We start from the raw sequence: 26957 nt of genomic DNA on the forward strand, positions 1-26957 counted from the left end.
TTTAGGAGTAAAAAGAGCTTTTCAAGAAATGCATCAAAGCCTTGCACACACACCATTGGCCACACCTAGGTCATATGCTTACCCTAAAACAATCATGAGCAAGAGGAATAAGGTCATCATGATTAGCTTTGACCACAGCTTCACAACCTGTGTGTGCATGTAACAGGCGAAAGGGTATCCTAAGCTATTGGTCTGCTCAGCCCTCAAGGCAGCCTAAGATCCTGCAGATTGTCACTTCAAGCTCTGAGCAGCCTCATATACATTTGCCCTGGTACCACACAAACATAAGCATCACATATATACTCTATGGGGCTTCCCAAGAATCTGCCTGCCAAGCAGGAGATGCAAGTTCCATCCCTGGGTTCAATCCCTGGGTTGGGAAGATCCCCCGAAGAAGGAAACTGCAACCCCCTCCAGTATTCTTGCCTGGGAAATGCCATGGACAGAGGAGCCTGGTGGGCTGTAATCCATTAGGTTGTAAAGAGTTGGACATGATGAGTGACTGAACATGCACAACTTAGTGACTAAACAACAGCAGCAACAACAGTGACTCTGTGACATGAACAACAGTGGCAAGGACTGGCTTCAGGATTGATCAGGATATTCTCAAGACACGTGGGAGGAGATACTGATCTCTGAGCCAATTAAGACCTCTCAGGATGGAAGAAGGAAAAAAGACATGGCCCTTGTAAGCAGGCTTAGAAGATGAACAGGAAACAAGAGAACTCATAAGGGCGCAAACACCTGGAGTTGTATTCCATGTCATCAACTACCTTGTCTGTGTCCTGCCCCCACCACTGTTTTCATGGTTCTTTGATGAACCATGAGCTAGAGGTTCTCTACTTTAGCTCAGAACTCAGAGCGCAGGAGAACAGGGGTATCACAGGCCAAGTTGAGGTCTTGGCCTGGCCCCCAGGGTGAACAGGCAGCAGACAGGATCATCTGGCCCCCTTGGTGGGCATGGTAGGAAGCTTGCACGCAGAACTGCCTTTTTGCCATTTGCCTAGTGGCACCTCCAGAAGGGAGTTAGCGTGTTTAACAGAACGCCGATGGCGAGTGCTGCCCAGCTCACACGTGACAAACGCCCTCTTTGAGGGGCTTCCTCTAGTCATTTCAATTTACCTCTCAGTTAGGCTGGCCCTTAAGAAAGTCTGTACACAAACGAATCTTCAGGTCACCCCATCCTCGCCTTCAGGGTACAATCTCAAATCACCATGACATTAAGAGCACAAATCATCTCCCAAGTAATCAGTTCTGGTGCCTCCCCAAAATGAGACAAATGACAGTTTCATGGTCGCTTGTTGCTATGAAATCTCATTGCAACAATTCAACTCTGGCTAAATTATATTTAAGTTAATAAATATGGATTTAGAGAGCCAAATAAGCTTACAGGCCTCAGACACTCAAAAGAGAAAAGGTGAAAAAGGGAAAATAAATGGTGCATGGTTCTAGTCTCCTGCCCTAAGCTTTATTCCCTGTTAAAAAAAAAAAAAATTAAGCCTTGGTGATCTCTTTCAAGCTAATCTAAATGAAGTTGAGAATGTTTACAGATAAGAATAAAACAAGATTTCTGAACTCCACTAAACAGTACATGGGGAAACCATGGTATGAAACCAAAGAGCATGATGGATGTGAAAAGAAATAACTATTCTCAGCTATTTGTAAATCCTAAGACTTTATATAGTACATGGCAGAGAGACTACATGAAAATCTGTCTTTGTGATACTTGGATTTCAACCAGCAATGCTCTACACAAACTTACTTTAACTATACAAGGAAATTCTGCATCACTATGAGAGGACAAACACTTTCTAAGAGACTACAATTTGCTCTAAAGCATGCCAACTGATTTATACTGTGATGAAATGCAGAGTATGCGTCCCCTGACCCTCTCTTGCTTCATGCTAAGTCGCCTCTGTCGTGTCCAACTCTTTGCAACCCTGTGGACTCTAGCCTGCCAGGCTCTTCTGTCCATGGAATTCTTCAGGCAAGAATACTGCAGTGTGCTGCCGTGCCCTGCTCCAGGGGATCTTTCCAACCCAGGGATGGAACCCATGTCTCTTATGTCTCCTGCACTGGCAGACAGGTTAGATTCTTTACCACTAGCGCCACCTGGGAAGCCCTCCTGACACTCTCGGGCACGTACAATTCCAGTGTTCCAAGAATCAGGACCCTCAGGAAACCTTTGAAAAGCAGTTTCACTAATTAAGTAGATAAAATGAAAACAAATATAAAATGTATTTTTTTTCGCTAGCACCACAGTATAAATCAAAGTTTGTTGGCTACGATATGGAAGAGAAGGGTTCTTGCTCACTCAGTGGCACCAGAAATTGGTACAACTTTTTGGAAATTCTATGTCCTTCCCAACAAGGTATGTATCTTACAGAAATTCTCCCACAAATGTTTTACATAAGGATGTTCATGGTAACATCTGTCTTAGTGAAATCTAGAAACAACCTAAATGTCTATTAATAGGGGACTGGTGAAATTAATTGAGGTACATTCATACCATCGAATGACACAATGGTTATAAAAAATAATGAGATAGATCAGTATCTAAGATGTGTAAGTAAATACATTTCAAACTAAGATGTATAGAATGATCTCACCTCCATAAAATTTTATATTAACTGTAGTATGTGAGTCCTATATGTTTAGAAAATACATGGTGAATATACACCACTAATAAAAGACTTTGACTAAAAACCATGTGTTTCTATAAAAAAATTTATGGACTTATTTTAACCATAAAAAACACTATGGTTCCCCAAGGAATACAAATACTGCTTTTCAAAAATAGTTTTTTGATGTGGACCATTTTTAAAGTGTCTGTTGCATTTGTTACAATATTACTTTTGTTTTAAGTTTCAGTTTTTTGGCCACAATCATGTGGGATCCTAGTTCCCTGACCAGGGATCAAACCTGCACCTCCTGCATTTAAAGGTGAAGTCTTAGGCACTGGACTGCCAGTGAAATCCCTGCTTTTTAGTTAATAGTGAAGAAGCAAGACCCTATCCTTGCCACCACCCCCCTACCCCTGCCCCCACACACATCATGGTCTCTGTCTATTGTCTTTCGTAAACTTTAGTCAAAGAGCAAATTTAATCAGAGAAATGAGAAATGCGGAAACAAAGGAAAACAGTCGAAGGAGGCTAAATAATAATAATGTAGTCATTATGCACAGTCAAGGACCTTAAGATCTTTCTCAAGGGCTACAGATAATATTCTGAGCCATATCCTGTGAGCTGTCTTACAGATACTAAAATACCAGGCGGAGAAGTTAACTTCACGATGACCAGACTGTACCCACAACATTCGTGTTACTGTTCAGTCGCCCAGTTGTGTCTGACTCTGTGACCTCATGGACGGTACCATGCCAGGCCTCCCTGTCCCTCACCATCTTCCCAAATTTGCTTAAGTTCATGTTCATTGCATGAACATTTCATGGTGATGCCATCTAGCCATCTCATCCTCTGACCCAAGACATAAGCTGCCACAGTTCCTAGAACTGGCCTCAGAGAAATGGGAACAAATGAACTCTGGGAAGATTAACTGTACCTCAGTCAATCAAGATGACACTGGTCAGACCAGCAATGACCAATTTGAAGATGACTGTCGGAGCTGACCTGTGCCATTTCTGCCAGTAGCTTCCTCTTTCTGTCTATAAAAGCTCTTGTCCCACTGGTTGCTGGTGAGGGGGTGTCAGCCACCCTCACCACATAGTTGCTGGCATCTGAAATAGAGCAAACTTCCCTTTCCACCAATGTGGCCTCTTTATTGGCTTTTGGGCAGTGAGCAGCCAGACTCCACCACACACACTTTAGGTAACAACAGTAACTGCCTCAGTAATGGCTAATAGTCATCATCAAATAGACACAAAAGATATACTCATGCAGAGACACTGCTACATGCCAGGTGCTATGACACAAGGTTAAACTGAACACATTCCTGTTCCCCAGAAATACTGTACACAACAGCCTGGATCAGAGGTTTTGAATAGGAAGTTTGAAAAATATCACATATATCCTTGCTGTAAGCAATTTAAATTCAGAATGACTGAAGCAAAAGAAGCAGAAACCTTTCCCTTTGTCTACTGACATTTCCCTGGGGTAAACATTATAAATGGTTTGGTCTATGTATTTCCAACCCTGTTCTCTCATGTACAAGAACACAGATACACACTTCTCACACTTATTTATGTCTTTTTGTGTCTATGTTATGTGTCGCATGCTAAGTCAGTTCAGTCGTGTCTGACTCTGTGCGACCCTATGGACTGTAGACTACCAGACTCCTCTGTCCACGGGATTTCCCAGGCAAGAATACTGGAGTGGGCTACCAGGCCTTCCTCCAGGGGATCTTCCTGACCCAGGGATCGAACCTGTGTCTCTTACATCTCCTGCATTGGCAGGCAGGTTCTTTACCGCAGGCGCCACCTCTATAGACACATACATACACACACACACACATCCTGTATAGTGTTCTGTCTTCTGTGTTTATTTTTACCCCAAAATAGATCAGTGACAATTCTGGGAGGCTGTGATGTATAGGTCTACTTCACTTTTTCTACTGATGTCACAGAATCCCATGCTTTGGAGGGATTATCATTCTATTAATCATCCTCCTACTCATGTCTCCACTGATTTGCTATTTCAAATCATTCTGCTATGAAAATCCTTACACATGTACCATTATGCCCTTCAGATGACTTCCTTAAATGGAAATGTTTGATCAAACAGGGCACATATCTTATATTTTGATTAGATACAACTAAGCTGTACTATGAAAAGGCTGTAACAATTAATCAGATTACAATTTAATTCTGCTTCAAAACATCCATCTCATCTCTTATCCTTATTAAAGATAACTTCATTGAGATGAGAGAGGAGGTGAGTATCCCATTTCTAACATCTGTCTTTTTTGGCATATTTCAGTACCAAGGCCTTTTCCCTAAACTACAATGTACTGTGTTCTAGTCATGTTCTAGACACCATTATGAGCAGTCACAACGGCATCCTTTCACTTAAACCTGGCAACAGGGACCTCCCTGGTAGTCCAATGGTTAGGACTCTGTGCTCTTAATGTACGGGGCAGGGGTTCAATCCCTGGTCAGGGAACTAATATCCTGTATGCTGCATGGCATGGCCAAAAATACAAAACTAAACAAAAAACAGCTGGCAACAGTATGATAATATATTATGTTCCCATTTCATAGATGAGGAAACCAAGGCTCAAAGGAATGAGGTATTAAGCTTTGGGTGATACAACCAAGAAGGCATAAGAAACAGGATTAGAGTTCATGTTTATCTGACTCCAACATCCTTAGCTCCCAAAGGATATGTGCAAATCACTCAAAGGAGATAGATACAGCTGTTCATCTCATTACATGTTCCATTAAAACAGACTGATGTCACTAATATCTGTAAATAATAAATGAAGCTGCATGGGCCAAAGAAGGCTGCTTCCTCTTTTTCCTCACAGGTCCCTCAAGCTCTTAACTACACACCTGGTCCTCTTTGGATGGAGCTGCTGGGGAAGGGGCAGGGGCAACAGCTGCACTTTGAGAGACTTGCCCTACTGCTGTCTACTGGCCATCCAGCAGCCTCCAGTATGGCAGCCCACGGCAAGGCCCCATCTCACAGACCAGTGAGCTGAGCCGATGCATCAGGTGACCAGGAACACACAACCAGTCCTCTGATTTTGTATTTTCTTCATTTTTAAACCAAGGGAAACAAGTGAAATTATTGACCAAATCTTCATTTGCTGGACTTCACCAAAATTGATAGCAACTTCCTGAAGAATACAATCTATTATGGAACCCAACCCATATTATAGGTACTACCTATTTACTTCAGGGTTATAATACAAATTTAGAAGTGATGTTGAAGATTAGGGGAAGAAAAGTGATGTCTGGTAAATATGTTGGCTCGTGTTCTTATTTTGGGGAAAAACTTCAGATACAGTGACATATATAAACACAAAAGCACATGTGTGTATGTGCATTTATACATTTTTCATATATATATGTACACACACACACGTTATTTATTTACACTTTTAAGTGTGACCTATTTAGCTCAGAGAAAGTATACCAAAAAAGAGGGTGGGGAAGAAAAGGATAGAAAGACATAATTAAATTCTTAAAACACACAATACACAGCATAAAAGTGTTGCAAGTTTTTGCTATATTTGTAATGTAATGCTTGAGCCTGAAAAAAAACTTAAACTGATGCAACCTGGTAGTGAATAAAGGGCACTGTTCAGACTCTGGCACTAACATCTCAGAAAAAAATTTCTTTGAAACTCAGAGTTGGTTTCTGAAGTTTGTTAAAGGAAAAATACATTCACTAAAAGAAATCTCATTTCCAGAAGGAATTTGACAGGAAAAATCTCATGAGCTCAGCTGGAACTATATCTGGCATCAATACCTAGAAAGATTAATATATAAAATCTTAAGGAAGGAAAGACCCCATAAATTTAAATATGAGTTGATGGTTAAGATTCTTCATATCCTGAACCAAACTGCTTCAAACTTAAAACTCTGATTACATTTAAAAGCTGATATTTGACTATTGGTTAAAAGTAAGTGCACTTTGTCTTCAGGAAATATTTGGGAAATGTCTCGTATTCCTTTTTGTTCTAAAAGATTATGATTCCGTCATTATTTGAGGTTGATAATTAGACACCATAACCCAGCTCTTGAAACTCAAAAGGTCAAACTCTATATTGTCTGTGCTTGCAGAATTTTAAAAAGCTTGGACACAGCCGAAGACTTAGGGATAGCAAGCTTTTAATTAAACACTAATGAAGAGCAGAAAGAAAGTTTTTTTTTCCTCCCAGGAATCCAGGCAAATCCAAAGGGTCCTTCCATCCTTATCTCCAGGGGATGGGAATGATCTGGGCCAGGGTCAGAATGATAATCAACTTCCACAGAGTGCCACGAAGAGAAAGCCAGGGGTCTGAAACGTCTGTCAGCATCGGTTAGGCCAAAGAGGGCACCTTCCAGAGCTTAACCACAGGGCCGGGCACAGGAAACAGAGATCACTTGACAGTCAGCGCTGACGAGAACTGCAGAAACTGCCAGCTTCCACACCCTGGGTTGGGCACGGGAGGGGACTTGCAGCTGGTTGAACACAGAAGCCGGGGTCCCTGACTGACCCTGTTTTACAGGGCTGGGAGGAAACATCTCGCTCTGCTCTCTGGCCTGATGTTTCCTTAACGGAATGACTTTCAGAGAACTACTCTCAATCAGCTTACACTGGCTTGGGGCTATTTTCCATAATGAAAAAGAGTAAACACACACAGACACAAATCCATTTCAACACACACGGCTTCATCCTGGATGTTTCCAAAACTTCATAGACTGTAAACATTCTCACTGGACAGAGTCCCCTTCGTGCAGCAGCCTCCTCCTCCAAATTCCTAGCTTCTTCCTATAGCATGTGTGGCCACCATTCCAGCCTACCCCACTCCACTGTCCTGCGGCTGGACATCAGAAATGGCCTCCTGACTGCTCTTACCATTCCCCCACCCTTCCCCGCCACAGTGGCTAGAGCAAGTTTCTTAAAATGCAAAGCAGATCCCTTTGTTCATTTGTGCTGCGCTTAGTCACTCGGTCGTATCGGACTCTTTGTGACCCGCCAGGCTCCTCTGTCCATGGGATTCTCCAGGCAAGAATACTGGAGTGGATTGCCATGTCCTCCTCCAGAAGAACTTCCAACCCAGGGATCGAACCCAGGTTTCCCGCATTGCAGGTGGATTCTTCACCATCTGAGCTACCAGTGAAGCCCAAAACCTCACTGAATGTGGGGCTCGAACCCACGACCTTGAGATTAAGATTCTCATGCCCTACTGACTGAGCTAGTTTGTTCATTTAGTCAAGAACTATTTCTGAAGGAATATTATGTTTCAGGAGCTGGGGACACTGCAGTGAACAAAGCAAAGTTTCTCCACCTCATCAGCTAACATTCTGGTTGGGGAAACACAGTAAGCACCTAAGCAAATAGATTTCCTAACATCAGGTGGTGATAGGGTTACAGAGAAGAATAAAGCAGAATAAGAGAACAGCCCAGGGTGGCCTCACTGGTTGGGTGGCATCTGAAGAAAGATCTGCAGGAAGTAAAGAGGGAAGCATGTCTCATGACCCTCTGGGTGACAAAGTTCCAGGCAGAGAAAACGCCAAGGGCAAAGGCTCTGAGGATGGAATGTGTTGGCAGGGCTGAAGGAACAGCAAAGAGGTCCGTGTTGCTGGAGAAGACTTACAGAGAGAAAGAACATCTCAAGCTGAGACCAGAGGTTGAGGCAGCTCACAGACACAGACTGGTGGTTGGCCAGAGGTGGGCTTCCCAGGTGGCTCAGTGATAAAGAATCTGCCTGCCAATGCAGGAGACCCAGGAGATGCGGGTTTGACCTTTCAGGCGGGAAGATCCCCTACAGTAGGAAATGGCAACTCACTCCAGTAGCTTTGCCTGAAAAAATTCCATGGACAGATGAGCCTGGCAGACTGCAGTCCATGGGGTTGCAAAGAGTCAGACACGACTGAACACACGTGCACAAAGGCACGGCTTGGAGGGTGGGTGAAATGGGTGAAGGGATCAAAAGGTATAAACTTTCTAAAATAAATAAGTCGAGGGATGTAATGTACCACATGGCACTATAGTTACTAATATTGTATGTTTGAAAGTTGCTAAGAGAGTAGCTCTTAAAAGCTATCATTGTAGGAACAAAAAATCTGTAACTATGTGTGGTGATGGAAGTTAACTAGACTTACTGTGGTGACCATTTCACAATATATATAAATATTGAATCATTATGCTGTACACTTGAGACCAATATAATGTTATATGTCAACTATTAACTAGAATACACATGCATACACAAATAACAGTGAATATAATGCTAACATTAGTAATAATAAAAAGACCAGAAGTTGAGTGTGTCTGCTGGGGGTGGTTGGTGGAGGACACTAGAGAAGAAGGTATCCATTATGCAGCACCTGGTAGGTTAAAAGTGAGACTGGCTTCTTCTGAGTTGTTAGTCATTACAGGGTTCTGAACAAGACGATGGATGACATGATCTGACTTACCATTTAACAAAACCACTCTGGAGGCTGGGCTGGGAGTAGACTGTAGAGGGAAAATGGCATTAGTCATTCAGTCTCAATGGGTTTACTAATACCTGCTATGACTACAGGGTTGGCTAGAGGCAGAGATTAGAGGCCAGAAAAGTGCTAGAAAGGACTCAATGAAGGCACACGTGGAAACGGAAGAGGCTGAATGGTTTGCAAACCATGCCCATTCCATGCAGTGGCTGAGGGATGGATTTAGACAGATCTGAATCCTCCATCTTTGCTCTTGGCTAAGTGACTTAACATGCTAAACAATATTTATGTCTGACAAATGGGTTTCATGTTGCCTACTTCATGTCATTGTTAGAAGAATTAAATGAAATGGTAAATACGAATGCTTAGGGAATTTCCCAGCGGTCCAGTGGTTAGAACATGGTGCTTTCCCTGCCGAGGTGCTGGGTTCAATCCCTGGTCAGGGAAGTAAGATCCTGCAAGCTGTGCAGTGTGGCCAAATGCTTAGCGCTAAGTCTGACAACACAGAAAATGTTCATTAAGTAGAAATGACACTCCTTAACTGCTGATTTTGAGCCAGGTACCCCAGAGAGACTTTTATTATGTAATCTTGTGTTGTCCCCTCAACAACCCCAAGAGGCAGGCACTATTATAATACTATCCCCATCACATAGGTGAGAAAAGGGGGCACGAGGAGAGTATGTAACTTGCTCATGACACACAGCTAGTATATATGGGCCTTTGGGCTTAATTCCCGATCACAGTTTGCACTATTTGTGACTAGCTTGATAACTTCAGGCTTTAGGATCAACTTTGTGAAGGCATCCAAATGTTTACATTGGAAAAGCTACCTTTTCTGAATCCATGTTACACTTTTATATCAAACTTAAAATGTACATCTTATTTTCATCTTTTGTATAAGAAACAAATTCAGAGCAATGAAGTCACTTGGCTCAAGGTCACACAGCAGGTAAGTGATGAAGTCTTGATTTGTAACCCAGGTCCAGCTAACTAAAGCCCATTTTATTTCTCTCTTTTCTCTTTTAGCTAATAAGCATCTAATCACATTTTAATGAGACTAACTAATTCCTGTAAAAATGTTTGCTGGCTACTTTACCGAAGCATAGCATGATGCCTGTAATAACTGGGTCTCCTAAGCAGTTGGAAATTTAAGAGTCATATCAGAAGAGCACTTATACAGATGAGAATGCCATCAGTCAGTGGGGCCCCAGAGCCTTTATACATGAGAATCTAGGGCTCTCAGTCATACCAGAGTGGGGTTCAGGGTTGAGAGAGAGAAAGTTTATGCTTTCATCTTGGAGAAAAAAAGAAAACAATTAAACATTTATGAGAATCTTTGCCTTCAAAGAATAAATGAAGAAGTCAGCAGCATTAGGAAGACAGAGTCTCTGATAAAATGCTGTGCCATGAAACCATGTGAGCACAGGCTCTCCGTGCAGTGGTCAGTGGGCCCCTTTCATACTTGCTACATTAGACGATAGTTCTTAATTTGGAGAGGAGAGAGGAGGGAGGAGACAAGGCTTCTGCAGATTTTAAAAGCTCCCAAGGTTATGCATATGCATAAGATGGTGAGGACTGCACATATGAAGATAATTGTGAGAAATTCATCAATCCATCCAACCATTAGTTCATTTGTTCATCTAGCCATCCAACCATCTTCCCATCTGTCTGTCCATCCATTCTTTTATCCATCCATCTATCCACTCAATCATCAGTTCAGTCAGCCATTTGTCCATCCACCCAAGCATCTGCCCATCTGTCTCTCCATCCATCTCCTTGTCCATCCACTATCCACCTATCCATCCATGAATACATCCAACACTGTTTTAGTGCTTTCAAATATTAATGCATTTTATTTTTATAACAATTCTAGGAACATAACTCTTTAAGAGAGGTACTATAATTAACCATATTTTACAGCAGAAAAAAGTTTTTAAAAATATTTTTTAGATGTAGTTTAAAGTCTTCATTGAATTTGTTACAATATTGGGTCTGCTTTTTATGTTCTGGTTTTTTGCTCAACAAGGCATGTGGGATCTTAGTTCCCAAACCAGGGTTTTAACCTGCACCTGCTATATTGGAACGCAAAGTCCCAAACACTGGACCGCCAGAGAAGTCCTAGAAAAAAGTTAATGAGAACAATCTCTGAAAACTCACAGAGCTAACAAAAGGGAAGTTAGGATTTGAATTCAAGAAGTTTACACATTTCATATTTAAGCACTCAGCTATGTTTTCACCCAATGTTTGTTGAGCAAATAAGTGAATAAATGAGATACTAACTTTATATATCTTTTTAATAAAGCTGCAAGTCAGGGGCAAAAGGCTGTGTTTTATATACTTATTAGCTAATAAGACATGGTGTTGAATCATGATATCATTCATGAGCTTTAGAGTTCGGTTCAAACTTCAGCACAATGTCTTATTAGCTAATAAGTATATAAAACCAATGAGGTGGGATTCATGATATCATCTTGAAGAGTGATTGTAAGGACAGAGATAAGGTACAATATCTATTAAAGCCAAAAACCTAGTAAGTCTCCCTTTTAGTAGATACTCTGCAGAAGCTCTTGCTCACAAGCACAAAAAGACAAACACAACCTTTTCAGCATAGTATGTTGGGGACACTAAAACTTTGCCAACAACCTAAATGTCCATCAACAAGAGGTTGGTATGTTTAACGCAATGGAATATAAGAGTTAAAATGAATTTAGAGACAAGTCCCAAAAACCTACTGAGAGAAAAATAAGGTAGTAGAATGACACATCCTTATTTAATTTTACAAACACAAAAATAATATATATTGTCTATAGATATGAATATATGTGGCAAAATGAGAAAGATGTGCCCGGGAATGAAAACCACGAAACTCAGAATAGGACTATTTTTAGGGAGAAAGGAGAGGTTAAAAAGATGGTTTCAATTGATTCTGTAAATTTTTATCATATTACAAAAAAAAGTATCCAGAGAAAATATGGTAAAATATTAAGATGCCATAAAACTAAGCAGCGGGTACATGGGTTTTTACCTGTATCATCATTTATACTTTTGTATATTGAAATATTTCCCCAAAGATATATTTCTTTAAAAAAAGATAATACATGTAAAGTACCAAGCACAAGGCATAGCACAAAGTAGCTGCTTAATAATTAGTAACTATTTGTCAAGACAGTAAGACTATATAAAAACGCTAGTTAAGAAGAAAATAATTAAAAAAAGAAGAAGAAAATAATTATTTAAGCAATAAGCTTTGCCCACACACAAAATTCAAGAAACTAAAAATGATTACAATAATAGGAGGAAATGGTTCTATTTAATTTACCATATTGACCAGTCTCTCTTATGGCTAAAGTTTATTTCACAAATGTCAGAATTTGTATCTTTTAGGTATGTATATGCACACACACATATATAATTACTTATGGATTTTCATTTCAATTTTTTTTATCCCATTTGAGTCATTCAAACTATTCCACAACCAAACTGGACATCCCAAACATAATGTTCAGAAGAAACATAAGCAGGGGACGAACAGGAAGTTATTTTATGTTGCAGCTCCACCAGGAAAAGATGGAAGGAGAAAAACAAACACCAACCTGAAAAGGGTAAGAGAGTCTATTCTTAACTTGATGTTTTACAGACTGTACAACAAGGGTTCAAAAGTGCTTTTTAAAGATCCTGCGACTGATTGTGTTGATCCTAAATCATATGGTCCTTTAGAAATTTATTTATGCTAAATAATGGGCTCAAATACTAAGATAGTTTTCTTATCAATTTTTGGGTACCCGAGCATCCCAATTTCCCATAAAATCCTAGTCTGTGGTTACCTGAAAATACAGAAGACAATTTCCTTAGTGGTAAGTAGACTCATATTTCCTTTTTTTCTTTTTTTTTTTTTATATTTCCTATATCAACCAAGTTTTCGCTTCTTTCTGTATGTGCCGCTACTATTAACTAACTCCACGGTTGCACAATTCATTCAACAGAGCATAGGAGCAGCTGGGAGACTGCCATGTTTTAAAGCTTGATTCTTCACATCAAGGCAATCCCTTTACTCTACTTCCTTCCCACTGGTCCTGAGACAGTTCAGGTTTTGACCCTAGCACCTGTCGGGCAGATACTTGCATAGTGATGAGCTGCCCAGACTTACTCCATCAGCTGCCTAGAGATTTTTGAGCTGTCATCTCAGATTTTACTTAAGGAATTAAAGAGAGATGTCTACTCCAAGAACATACCACTGACTCAAGGGCAGCCCATCTCCAATGATGGGGAGATGAAGGTGGGGTGGGGACACCCAGACCTCTTGTTCCAACTGGAGACAACTCTTAGGTTCAGAGCCACTGGTGAGGTCAGCCGAAGTCTTTGTTAAGCCTGAACTGTAACCCAGTTTCTCTCTCTGTTCAATCTTACTTCTTTCTATTCTCTCTACAGGAGAGATCCTCAGAGCACTCTCTAGTAAACTTTCTGCTTGTTGATCTCTGTTTCAGAGTCTGCTTCTTAAGGAACCAAATCTGCACCATCATTCATGCTGTTTAGTGGAAGGACTGCTTTCCCTGGACCCTGTGGTCGAGTGAGTGATGTGACCAATGACTTGAAACAAGTGACATGAGTTACTTAGAGAAGCACTGAATTGCCAGTGCAAAGCCCTGAAGAGCTCTTCACTCTCTATTATGGAAACTGGCAATGTTCAGGAACATTCTGTGAACCCAAGTGACAGTGATGAGCACAGCTTCCAGCCAACCTGCAATTGGACAAGTAGTCTGAACTGAAAATAAAATTTTATTTCTTTAAGCCATTAGGATGTTGGGACTGTTTGTTGCCATAGTAAAACCTACCCTATTCTCAGCAGCACACATACATCACTGCAACAGCCTCCTAAGGTCCCCTCCTTTCCTGCTTCCACCATGCCCCCACCCTTTGCATCTATCAGCCTCACTCCTGCCAGGGACAGTTCTAACCTAACCTGTCTCCTGCCCTCAAAGTTCTGAAGAAAAACATCAAATCCTAATCTTAAAATGAAAGACCATTCAAATGTGGATGTCATCCCCAATGAAACCCTGTCTCTGACTTTGTCTCTCTCTCTCTTTCCTCGTGCATGTGTGCTAAGTTGCTTCAGTTGTGTCCAACTCTTTGCAACTCTATGGACTGTAGCCCACCAGGCTCCTCTGTCCATGGGATTCTCCAGGCAAGAATACTGGAGGGGGTTGCCATGCCCTCCTCCAGGGGTTCTTCCCGACTCAGGGATCGAACCTGCGCCTCTTACGTCTCCTGTATTGGTAGGTAGGTTCTTCACCACTAGTGCCACCTGGGAAGCCCCTCTTTCCTCATCAACCTTAAAAACTCATTATAACCATCCCCCTACCCTAGAGCTTGTTTCCCCACTGAAACGGCCTGAAATGCCTGCCCATCTGCCTTTTTCCACCTAACTCCAACTTGTCCTTTCAACTTCAGCTTGAGAATCGCTTCCTGTAGGAAGTCTCCTTGGCTTCCATTATCCATCCCCGTTCGCTTTACTCCTGTCTGATTAAAACTCCCTAAGCACTTGAAGGACCCAGGTAAAACCCTTTCACAGAGTTTCATTTTCTTAAATGTCTTCCCTACTTGACAATAGACTCCTTGAACACAGGAGACAATCTACTTGACTTTGTCTTACTAACACCTCTGCAAAGGAACTGGGACATAGTAAGCACCTGATAATTATTTTAGGTATGAATATATGGGCAAATGAATGAATCAATCTGTAACTCCAACCATGTTCTAAAGTGAAGGACCTAGCAAGGGCAGACTGAACATTGATCCTGAATATTTGTTTATTAATTTCCTAGTGACTAGGTTTTTTATGAGAAAATTCTTCCATATTCCTTCAAGTTCTATTTCTCTATGATTGAATTCTAAACTTTTCTTCCTCTAGCATTATTCTCTGCCCAATATATTGTTTTTTCTAGTCTGAGGATTGGCAAACTTTCTCCATTTTAAAAAACCTAATAGTAAATATTTTCAGCTTTGTGGCCGATACATTCTTTGTATCAACTATTCAACTGGAACTAGTTGAGTTACAACAATTTGGTTCTGACATTGTTTTTCAAAAGAAGTCATGGACAACATGTAAATGAATGAGTAGGGCTGCGGCACCCTACTCCAGTACTCTTGTCTGGAAAATCCCATGGATGGAGGAGCCTGGTGGGCTGCAGTCCATGGGGTCGCAAAGAGTCGGACACACTGAGCGACTTCACTTTCACTTTTCACTTTCATGCACTGGAGAAGGAAATGGCAACCCACTCCAGTGTTCTTGCCTGGAGAATCCCAGGGACAGGGGAGCCTGGAGGGCTGCGTCTATGGGGTCGCACAGAGTTGGATATGATTGAAATGACTTAGCAGCAAGCCCATAAAATTTTATTTACAAAAACAGGAGGCAGGCCAGTCTTCCCCTGTGGGTTGTAATTTGTCATCCCCGCTTCTGGCCTCTGTAATTCTGGGGGCTGTGGAGAGTGGAAGGTGGGGCCAAGCAAAGGATGTATGGTTTAAAACGTACACAGGTCACTGAAAGCTCAATGAGCAATTGCCATTTGGAGACTTGGTCTTCCATAACCAATATGGCGGGATGAAAAGTTCAGGTGTTAGTGATTGATGGGTCATCAGAGTCTTGGAATATAAAGAGATTATCTTCTCAGAGACCTTATTGCTAGCTGCCTGCGACCTCCGAGATTTCTGTACGGGCCGTCAAAAAATGTGGATCCACTGTGTGGAACACAAGCCCAGATACCCAAGGTCCACCCTATACTGACTGTGTGGGAGATTCCATAGTCTCTCTTATTGAACATTTTTGCAAATAAAGATGGAAATTCAGTTTCCAGAGAATCAGTCTCACTTATAAAAACAACAATTAAAACCCTAAGCAATCCTTTATCGGATACCTTCTTCAGGTCTGGTATTCAGTTCTTTATGTACCTGAGAGCTAACGTTTATTTATGTCCTTGTGCCACACAAGGCATTCAGTGTTACACACATTATCTCATGAATTTTTTACACTATCCAGGGTGCCAAGGCTACAGTTCTCCTCTCTTACTCAGGAGGAAATGGGGCTCAGAGAGAAAAAGCAATCCACTCAAGGTCAGATTTGCTCAAGTTGGAGCCCACAGCCTCTGCCGTGATCTGGCATGCCTGCTGCCCGTCACTGCCAGCTGTCTGCCCCAGGGAGCTAACCCAGTCTGTTATGGTCACTGAAGTACCCTAGATTCTGTCCAAAGTGCCTCCTCCTGGAGGCAAATGACTCCATTCAGGGTTTGCAAGAAATTCTACCTTTGAGACGTTGGAGATGAAAGGAAAACATATCCCAAGTAACAAACTGAGGGCTTTGTTAGAACACGTCACACTTAATAAAAAGCAGAGAGTGTTGATCCTTTTTCAACGACACTCTCCCATCATTTTCCGCCTCAACTGTTTGTTAAGCCTAATTAATTGTGATACCGCAACCCATCTGGGCAAGATAAAACAAGAGAGATATATCAGCTTTTAATACTCAGCCCTAAATGGAAGAGTGAATGTCCCATGTCTGCTATGTCGATCAAATTCAAATCTTTACTCATCAAACAAGTCTTTGTTAAAAGGCAGCCTTGGTAAAGCCTCAGTCTGCTTTTTATTTAGTTGCATGACTACAGAAATGCCTTGTAGCTAGTATCTTTATTATTCATGGTTTCTGGCAAATTAAGTCTCCAGCCTCTCCAATATCTAGAAGTGGAGGAAGTATTCAATTCCAAAGAAATTATGCGTTCCCGGCTGTGCTGGCCAGGCAATGATGTGGTTGCCAAGTTCCTTACGAATAGGTAGAGATCTTATTTCACTTATAGTATATGAATAAACAAAACACCCCCTGGGGACTGCCAGGTATTTCGTGTAATGGATATCTCCTGCCCCACCCTCACTCTCCAGAGTGACTGAATCCTCAATTTTCTTGCAAACAAGACTACTGAGACTAGAAGCAAGCAAACCGACACTTAAAAAAAAATATTAAAAAATAAAATATGTAACCCTATGGTGTTTTAAGTTCACATGCCAGAAGCGTGAGTACAATAGAGCATTCCCCTATGTGTTTTAGAATTTATAATTATGGGACAGCAATACAGGTATTCTAATGATGGGCCTCCTATCCCCATAACTTGAATAAATTATTGTCACAAGATACTTACAAATATATTGCGCATCAGTGTTTGTACTTATCTTGAAAAATAATCATTTTATTTATTTATTTATTTAAAAATTTTTTTATTTTTACTTTATTTTACTTTACAGTACTGTATTGGTTTTGCCAAAAAAATAATCATTTTATTTAAAGAGCTCTAGATTTGAGATTCTGGTAATGCAGGAACAGTGGACACTGACTGCATACCCCCAACTGTCTGGTAGCTTTGTCATCTGGCTGGGGCCAACTTCACTCTTGGCTTCAGAAATGATGCGGCAACCCCAGTGGCCTAAGCCAACTGATGAAATTTAGGGTTTCTCAACCTTCTTATTTATTATCACACCCTTAAGGAGGCTTTGAAGATATTTATGTTGTTTGCTAGTCACCTCACACCCCAAATTCCACAAGTAGACTGTATATCTGTGCATGTATTATATGTATATCTATGCTTTATACACAAAGATTAAGTTGGGTTTTTGGTTTTTTTTTGCCTCCCTCTCATCCCTAAAAAATGATTTTGGCCTGTTGTGGGCCATATCATTCCCTTTGAGAATGCAGGAATTATATTTCCATTCCCTGTGCCAATCAGTGCACGGCAGTAGGGGTGAGAACAGACCCTAAACTGACTCGTCATAGTGCAAATTGGGAAATCATTTTTTGATAGTTGATGCCTTTGAGAAATCCTCTTTCTTTCTAAATGGGTTGATAAGTGGACCTACGTCCTGGAACTACTTTGGCTATCTGCTATCATGAGGAGGAAACCAACTAACATACAGCCATTGCATGAACCAGATAAGTCTGAAAGAATCATGCAGGACAACCAGAGTGCCCTGATCAAGCCATACCTGAAGTCTATCCTACTGCTAGATTTTTCAGTTGTGTCAAAAGTCCCTACTGTTTGTTCTGCAGGTTACTTTGAATTCATTTTCGTATTGCAATAAAAATAGCCCAACTGGTAGAGCAGACAACACTTACTGAATATGTCCTAAAAACTCTCAACACTGTCAATTAATTCTTGTATCAACCTCTATGGTTTGTACTATTATATTTCCCATTTTATAAACAATGAAACTGAAGAATAGTAAAATAAATAACTTACTCATGACCATACATAGGTGGAGGCAGGATTTGCTCCTATGTCGACTTAACTTGGAGTAAAAGGTATTAACCAGTCTATTTTATGGCCACTCAGGTCTATAGAATTTATATTTCTTGCTCAAATTTGAAAGACATTAAAGGAAATTTCTTTGCTAACAACTATGTTGTACAGTTAAAAAATCTATAGTTCTCTCAAGTTTTAAAATATTTTAAAATTATTTCCAAAGACATGAACTTTGACTACTTAAGACTCAATACTTGTAAAATAGCACCACTGACTCAACAGACATGAATTTGAACAAACTCTGGGAGATAGTGAAGGACAGGGAAGCCTAGTGTGCTGCAGTCTGTGGGGTTGCAAAGAGTCGGACACGACAGAGCAACTGAACAGCAACAAAGATGGTCATTGTTATTTTGGGTGTTTCTCCTTATCATTATGAGAGGGAACTGGCTCTGTCACTATCCATTTTATAGAAGAGAAAACCTACAGTTCAGTAGGTTCAAGTTGCAGTTCTGCTTAAAAATAATTACTGATCAACCTTATAAAGAACGTGTGGAGTCTCAGGCTTCTGAAACTGTCATTTTTGAATGGCTCACTACCAGGAGAAGAGGAAAGCTGTGAGTCCCTGGAGTCTTCGGGAGAGGGGCAGAAGGGTTACATGGTTAACCAGAGTACCTGTGCTCTCCCTTTAAAACTTTCTCACATGTTAAAGAGTGAAAACATAATTGTATCAGGGTCACTGCTCCTACAGAGCAAACTGAACAATGATTTCCCCAAAGAGAAAAAGGCTGAGAGCCAGACACACCTCTGACTCCAAAGAGCCAGGTGATCAGTGTCATGTGACCAGATGGGCTGTCTCCACAGCTCCATAATCCTCTCAAACCGCCTCACGCTGCCCTGGTTCTCAACCTGGCTTCTGGAGTCTTTCAAAATGCAAGACATCTCAGGCACGTTATCCAAAGCAGGAGTCGGGAAAGCACAAACCTTTCTCACATTTTAACAAGGATGCCGTGGATGTCAGGGAAGACAAGGCCACACTGATTCTTTAGACGCCCACAGTTTGCTCCCAGGTGCTGGTCTTTTTCATTTTGCCTGACTGATGGAAGAAAATGGCTTATCAGCACTAGCAGCTTGATCAGATATGGCACTCAATACAATGAGATATGAATTAGAGCCACGTTGAGAACATGGTCAGAGTAGGGAGAATCCAGGATCTGCAACAAAGCTGATTCTTCATTGCAGAAAAGAAAACGTGATGCTATACTTTAAACTCCAGGTAGAAGCTTCCTAAATGCAATGTCGATTAAAAACAAAAAACAAAAAAACACCTCAATGATATTAACAGCCAAAACACAGGACCTCTAAATCCACAAATGACTGTTTTTAAACAATGAAGGGAAGCTACAGCCCCAGAAAGATTGAACAAAGTTGCAGCATTTTTTGCCTGCAGGACGGGACCTAGCAGAGAAATAAAGAGGCTGTGTTGTGTGACAGGGAGTAAATCCAAACGTTAGCATTCCAGCGCTCAGCCAGGCCACCACTCCCCTCCCCAGCCCGTCATCTTCCTGCAAAGTGTTCACAATTTGCTGTCCTTCCTTCCAAAATCCAGCAGACACAGAATCAGCTTTTCCTGGCTCTGCCTTGCAAGCTGAGACTGCCTGATGGAAAGGCAAAATCAAAGAGGAGTGTGAATCCATAAACTAGTGCGAAATCCTTGCTCCCTGAAATGCCTACCGTCACCCCCAATGAAATGAAAAGGAAGGAATCATGTGAATGTCAAAGTTGCTCCCTGAAGAGGCTCTGCTGCAAAGCTACAGCTTTCTGAGCTAAGTGCCCTGCCGGAACACCATCACTCTGTAACAGATCTCTGCAAAAGCAAAGGTAATTCACTGAGGGTGCCCCTTACACATTGGGGAAAATTCACAAGCTTTGTCAGGCAGCAGTTACCTACAATGGCTGAGCTTTTGACCCAAGAGTCGAGCAGTCGGCTAGTAGTTGAAAAAGAAAGCGGTGGAGGGAGAGGGACAATAAAATCATACAGGTGGAACCGGTTTCCCACGAGCGCCAGGCATCCCGCTAGGGCCCTCGGGCGCCGCGCGCCACGGCTCACCTGGTACACTTCCCGCAGCCCGCACCACGTCCGCAGCACCTGGTGGCAAGCCCGCAGCCTCTCCGTGTACCATCTCCGCAGCGTGGACACGGTCAAGTTCCACACGAAGCGGCTGCCGCTGAACAGCAGGTCCTCCACTCCGCACATGAACACTGAAGCCATGCCTTCTCCTTCCCGCTGAACCCGGGGGTTCCCTGGGGGCTCCCGCCGCTTGCAGCCCAACTAGCCCGATCGCAGCCGCCCGGCCGCCTGGGCTCCGGACGCCGGCTTCTGCGGGCCGCCAGGGGTCAAGCCTTCCCCCAAACTGGTCTTTCACGGTGCGTCCCGGCCAGGCTCGGGCGGCATGCCCCGGGATTGGGCGCCCGCCAGCCAACGGCTGCGGCGGGCACACAGAAGCCCAGTGTCCACCCCGCCCGCTTGCTGGCAGCGCCGAGCGAGCTGCGCTAAGCTCCGCCAGGCGAGCCCTCGGTGCTCCCGGGGCGCGGGAAGCCCGGACCGGCGAGGACTCCCCCTGGCGCTCCCCGAGTGCGCTGGGCAGCGGGGGGAGTGGAGCGACTCTTTGCAGGCAAACAGGAGAGCTGCATCTCAGCGCACTGGGCTCGCACGTCCTGCACAAGGCACACACAGGAGTGTACACACACCAGTCCCAATCTCCGAATCCGCTTTGGGGAGCACCTTACTTTACACTACAGGATTTTTGCTTGGCATCTGCCTGCACTGATAAATATCTCCCGGCAGCCAGAGATGCAGGAGGAGGAAAAAAAATCCTCCGAAGCATCCCTCTGGACCCCACTCCCGGGGGAACAGCCCTGAACGTTTCCTTGGTTGTGCTGAAGCCACAAGGTGAAGATATCAGTCTCAGAGCAACAGTGTGCTCCTGATTGCAAAACCTGCCTTTGCACCTAACTGGAGGGGTCTCAGAGGAAATAACCTGCCTATTGCCAGCCAGAGAGCAGGCTCCCTGGTATTGCACTAATTCCAATGCAGCAGTCAGCTCATGAGAAACACAAAGACGGTTCTTGGTCTCTAGCAAATAGTTCTTTGCTGGGAAATAGAAGCACACAAGAGAATCCTTGGTTTGGTTCTGGAAAATTCAGCTGCTGCACAGGTGTAGCAGCCACTGCTAGCACAAACCTGCACAGGAAGATAGTTTATTTTCCACTCATAAGCAAAGAAAGCTGTTCCACCACTCATGAAGTCACCAGATAATGAATGCTTTTTTTTTTTTTTTAAGTTCTCCCCCAGGAAATTGATAGTCCCAAAGGCATTTGGAAAAAAGAGCCCAAGGAGTCCCACATACCACTAGTCTCTATTTTCCTCTGAAATATGTGCAGATTTCAGTCCCAAACAATAGTATAACATTGCTCACAGCAACAGGACCACAGCAAATTTCAGGGTGGTGGTTTTTCCTGAAACTATCCTTAGGACAATCGTCTGTATTTTACCGGCGTTTCACACCTAGGGTGTTATCTTTGCTGTTAAGTGGCAGAAAGGTAAAGGTGCCAAAGCCTTTCTCGTGAACTAATTCAGAAGGCTTCAGAACAGACTATCGACAAGTCAAATCAGCTTTATTTCAGGTTTCCAATGTGCCTTGGGAATCTTAATTCAGGCGAAACTCAACCAGTCAAAAGAACACAAAAAATTTGTCCTCAAAGTACCTGGTTTTCAGTGTGATCATAATTGGGGAACTTTTAAAGGATGTTTCTTTTCTTACCTTTTACTTTGTGTTATTGCTAATAAAATTGCCTAAGAGTTTTTGTTGAAATAGTTAAGAGGACATTTGCCCTGATGCAGATTTGCACACCTTTCTTCACAGTAAATCTGTTCTATGTGTTCCTCGGTATTAGCATTTTGATGATATTTTCCAAGATAATGGTCACAGTGTTTACTCAGAAAATACTAGGTCCCACTAAGTCAAAAGACAATGAACCAAGTATAGTTTGAAAATGAAATGTCATCCTTCTAATGGAAAACTACTGAACTTCAAAATGGGCCTATGAGTATAAGTGGATGATGGTGGTACGTTTTTATTTTTTTTAACAATGCAGTGTGACTGTGTTCTCGGAAATGGGCAGCCAAGGGAATACCAGAATAAAAGCTACAACAGGTCAATTATCTCTGTCTCATGACACCATGCTCTCAGAAGAGATGCTCTAGATACCCCGTGGCAAATATCTACCTCTGCACTGGCCTAATGTCAGTTGTCAATTCCAACCTCAGTGATTTGCATTCAAGGTTTTCAAAGTCAGTGCTTAAACTATTTTCTAGACAATGGGGTGTGGTAGCACAGGGGTTCTCAACATGCAGTCCCTGAACCGGTAGCATCAACATCACCTGGGAACTAGATGCAAGTTCTTAGGCCCCCTCCAGAATCAGGGTGTGGTCAGGGAATCTGAGGTCTCACTTGGCCTCTGGGGGATGCTGACTCTCACTGAAGTTGGACAAGCACTATTGCAGGGAATGGCAGTTAGGAGCTAAGTCTCCAAAGAGACTTAAATCCCTGCTCCTGAAGACCTGTGGCATCCCGCACAACTTCCTTAAAGTCACAAAGCCTCAGTGTTCTCATCTATAAAACAGGGATAATATTGGAATCTACTACATACCATTTTGGAAAAGAGTAAGTAAAACACACTGGGTTTCCCTTGTGGCTCTGTGGTAAAGAACATGCGTGCCAAAGCAAGAGACACAAGTTCGATCCCTGGGTCAGGAAGATCCCCTGGAGAAGAGAATGGCAACCTACTCCAATATTCTTGCTGGGAAATCCCATGGTCAGAGGAGCCTAGTAGGCTACAGTCCATGGGGTCACCAAGTGACAGATGTGACTTAGCGACTGAGCATGAACACAGATGAAATACACTATGGCTGGCAAAAAATAAGCGCCCCCCCCCCCAAAAAAAATGATCACCACCACCAAAATTAGGAATTGTTTCATTTTTTGGTACTTCGGTTCAGTTCAGTTCAGTCGCTCAGTTGTGTCTCTTTGCGACCCCATGAATCGCAGCACGCCAAGCCTCCCTGTCCATCACCAACTCCCGGAGTTCACTCAGACTCACGTCCATCGAGTCAGTGATGCCATCCAGCCATCTCAATCTCTGTCGTCCCCTTCTCCTCCTGCCCCCAATCCTTCCCAGCATCAAAGTCTTTTCCAATGAGTCAACTCTTTGCATGAGGTGGCCAAAGTACTGGAGTTTCAGCTTGAGCATCCTTCCTTCCAAAGAAATCCCAGGGCTGATCTCCTTCAGAATAGACTGGTTGGATCTCCCTGCAGTCCAAGGGACTCTCAAGAGTCTTCTCCAACACCACAGTTCAAAAGCATCAATTCTTCGGCACTCAGCCTTCTTCACAGTCCAACTCTCACATCCATACATGACCACTGGAAAAACCATAGCCTTGACTAGACGGACCTTAGTCGGCAAAGTAATGTCTCTGCTTTTGAATATACTATCTAGGTTGGTCATAACTTTTCTTCCAAGGAGTAAGCATCTTTTAATTTCATGGCTGCAGTCACCATCTGCAGTGATTTTGGAGCCCCCTAAAATAAAGTCTGACACTGTTTCCACTGTTTCCCCATCTATTTCCCATGAAGTGATGGGACCAGATGCCATGATCTTTGTTTTCTGAATGTTGAGCTTTAAGCCAACTTTTTCACTCTCCTCTTTCACTTTCATCAAGAGGCTTTTTAGTTCCTCTTCACTTTCTGCCATAAGGGTGGTATCATCTGCATATCTGAGGTTATTGAGATTTCTCCCAGCAATCTTGATTCCAGCTTGTGTTTCTTCCAGTCCAGTGTTTCTCATGATGTACTCTGCATAGAAGTTAAATAAGCAGGGTGACAATATACAGCCTTGACGTACTCCTTTTCCTATTTGCAACCAGTCTGTTGTTCCATGTCCAGTTCTAACTCTTGCTTCCTGACCTGCATACAGATTTCTCAAGAGGCAGATCAGGTGGTCTGGTATTCCCATCTCTCTCAGAATTTGCCACAGTTTATTGTGATCTACACAGTCAAAGGCTTTGGCATAGTCAATTAAGCAGAAATAGATGTTTTTCTGGAACTCTCTTGCTTTTTCCATGATCCAGCGGATGTTGGCAATTTGATCTCTGGTTCCTCTGCCTTTTCTAAAAGCAGCTTGAACATCAGGAAGGTCACGGTTCATGTATTGCTGAAGCCTGGCTTGGAGAATTTTGAGCATTAATTTACTGGTACTTAGATAAAATGGAAAAAAAAGTGAAAGTTGTTCAGTCACGTCCGACTCTTTGTGACCCCATGGACTATATATAGTCCATGGAATTCTCTAGGCCAGAATACTGGAGTAGGTAGCCTTTCCTTTCTCCAGGGATCTTCCCAACCCAGGGATCGAATCCAGGTTTCTGCATCACAGGCAGATTCTTTACCAGCTGAGCCACAAGGGAAGCCCAAGAATATTGGAGTGGGTAGCCTATCCCTTCTCCAATGGATCTTCTCGCCCCAGGAATTGAACTGGGGTCTCCTGCATTGCAGGTGGGTTCTTTACCAACTGAGCTATCAGGGAAGCCCCTTAGATAAAATAGTACTTGTAAAACATGTTTAAAAAAAAATTTCTCTACTGATTATCTACATCTGGTTTCCTATATCTTTCTGTGTGTTGGAGGTTAAAGTTGGTGGTGACTTGGTTTTGAGGGGTGCTGGTCTTTAACTTCCAAGTTCCCTCAAAAGCTCTTTGAAGCTGGATCTTCCCCATCACACAGCCAGCCTTTCCTGGGGAACTGGAGGAGCAGTAGATACTCCAAGCTGGATGCAAGAGAAGAAAAGACATTTTGTACCCACCAATGTAAACATGGATGCTGCTTCTTATCCAAACAGCTTTCTTCTGTAGAAGGAGAAGTTCAAAGCTCTAGGTAAAGACCACTTTGAGAGGGAATGAACAGTAAGTTCTTCACACCAGGGGCTGACAGTGGGTGACAACTGAACCCAGGTGTGGAGCAGGGGAGAAAAGAATGATCCAAGTGTGGCATCCTTCTGAAAATGGACAAGTCATGTGGGACAAACCAGCTCCCAGGCACACACCCTTGAAGCTGGTCTAAAATTTCCTGGAGAAAGGGAGCTAAGTCAAGCTGACTTCAAAATTATCTTGTTTTTTTTTTTTTTTTTAATTTAAGAAGAGGATTTTTTCCCCCTCTCTAGCAAAAGACTTCCTTGCGACACACTGTAATTTCCTGCAGCTCTCTCCGGAGGCTTAAAAAGATGCTTCAGGTGACAGCATGGCTCATACTCCTGGGAGCTCTGCTGCAGACGTAAAAGAGAAATTGTCATTATCCCTGAGGCTCCTGTAGGTTCTCCTTTGAGCAATCAGCAGGAAGAAGAGCAGAGTGCCAGGAGGCCAGCACAAAATGCCAAGCCCTGCCTCTGGAAAGAGATAAGCAGTTCTATCACAGCAGCTTCCAGAGGTCCCCTCTGCCCATCAAAGAGACAGAGTCCATTGCACGCTGGTGGATATTTTTAAACTTTCGTCTCTCCACAGCTGAAAAGCCAGTGTGGCTGAATTCTGACAGACCATGTCTGACACAGGGCTTGAGGGGGATGAAAACTCGGTCTGGTTCAGTGGCTCTCAATTGGGGGCAATTTTGCAACCACGCCTACAATGTCTGGAGGCATTTTGGGGGATGCTACCAGCCTCTAGTGGGTAGAGGTCAGAGATGCTGCTCAACATCCTACAATGCCCAGGGCAGCCCCTGAAACAGACAGCTCTCCTGCCCAAAACATCAATGGTGTGGACACCGAGGAACCCTGGTCAAGTTCAACCCACACCCTGCTCTTCCTCCTCTCACAGGACTTGTTGGGGGAAACACTCTTCCCTCTTGCTGTTTTCTCCCAAAAAGCAGACTGGAGATGCAACAATCCCTCTATAAAGGTTTTCATACAGTCACAAAGAGCTGTAATGTACTCAAAGCCCATTGAGAAGAAACCAGAATGCCATTTCCTATCATTTTCACATAGCCCTTTAAAAAATATTTATCATAAAAATGAGGCAGTCATTTTAATCATAAGCTATTTATCTTTTGGCATTTTAATTTTGGGCTTTATCATTCCACTTAAATCGCAGGCTCCTTAGTAGCATTGAGGACTTTCTTTGGCACAGGACAAAAACAATCCTCCCTACATCGACCCCAAAGTGGAATGCTGATTCCTCCAGTGGGCCTTGAGTTGCTACAGAAGTCTCTCATCACACATACAATGAGAAAACTGCCCTTTTTCGTTCCCCTTTCCTCTATTGGACTGTAAACTTTTCGAGGAGTCTCTTACAGGTGAGTGGAGGTGGGTAGCTGAGTGGCCCTCCTTGCGCAGGGGTGTATCCACGCACTGGAAAATGTTTAGTGACCTTAGGCTCTGCTCACTACACACCAGTAGTGTCCCCAATCATGATGACATCAACAAAAAGCACTTCCACACACTTCCAATGACTCCAGGTGGGGTGGTAGCCACGCCCATTCAGAA

At 42.8% G+C, this 26957-nt stretch overlaps 1 protein-coding gene across 1 annotated transcript in view; it reads right to left on the bottom strand.

Moving 5' to 3' along the window:
- FRMD4B (FERM domain containing 4B) overlaps nucleotides 1-20644 on the bottom strand; it is a 197891-nt gene extending 177247 nt beyond the window's left edge. Inside the window, exon 1 of the mRNA XM_052641757.1 lies at nucleotides 20483-20644. Within this exon, the coding sequence (XP_052497717.1) occupies nucleotides 20483-20644 (162 nt within the window). The remainder of the gene's footprint in view (nucleotides 1-20482) is intronic.
- Nucleotides 20645-26957: the final 6313 nt, after the last annotated feature.

The sequence above is a fragment of the Budorcas taxicolor genome, chromosome 1 (genome assembly GCF_023091745.1).
Source record: "Budorcas taxicolor isolate Tak-1 chromosome 1, Takin1.1, whole genome shotgun sequence".
In the NCBI taxonomy this organism is placed as follows: domain Eukaryota; kingdom Metazoa; phylum Chordata; class Mammalia; order Artiodactyla; family Bovidae; genus Budorcas; species Budorcas taxicolor.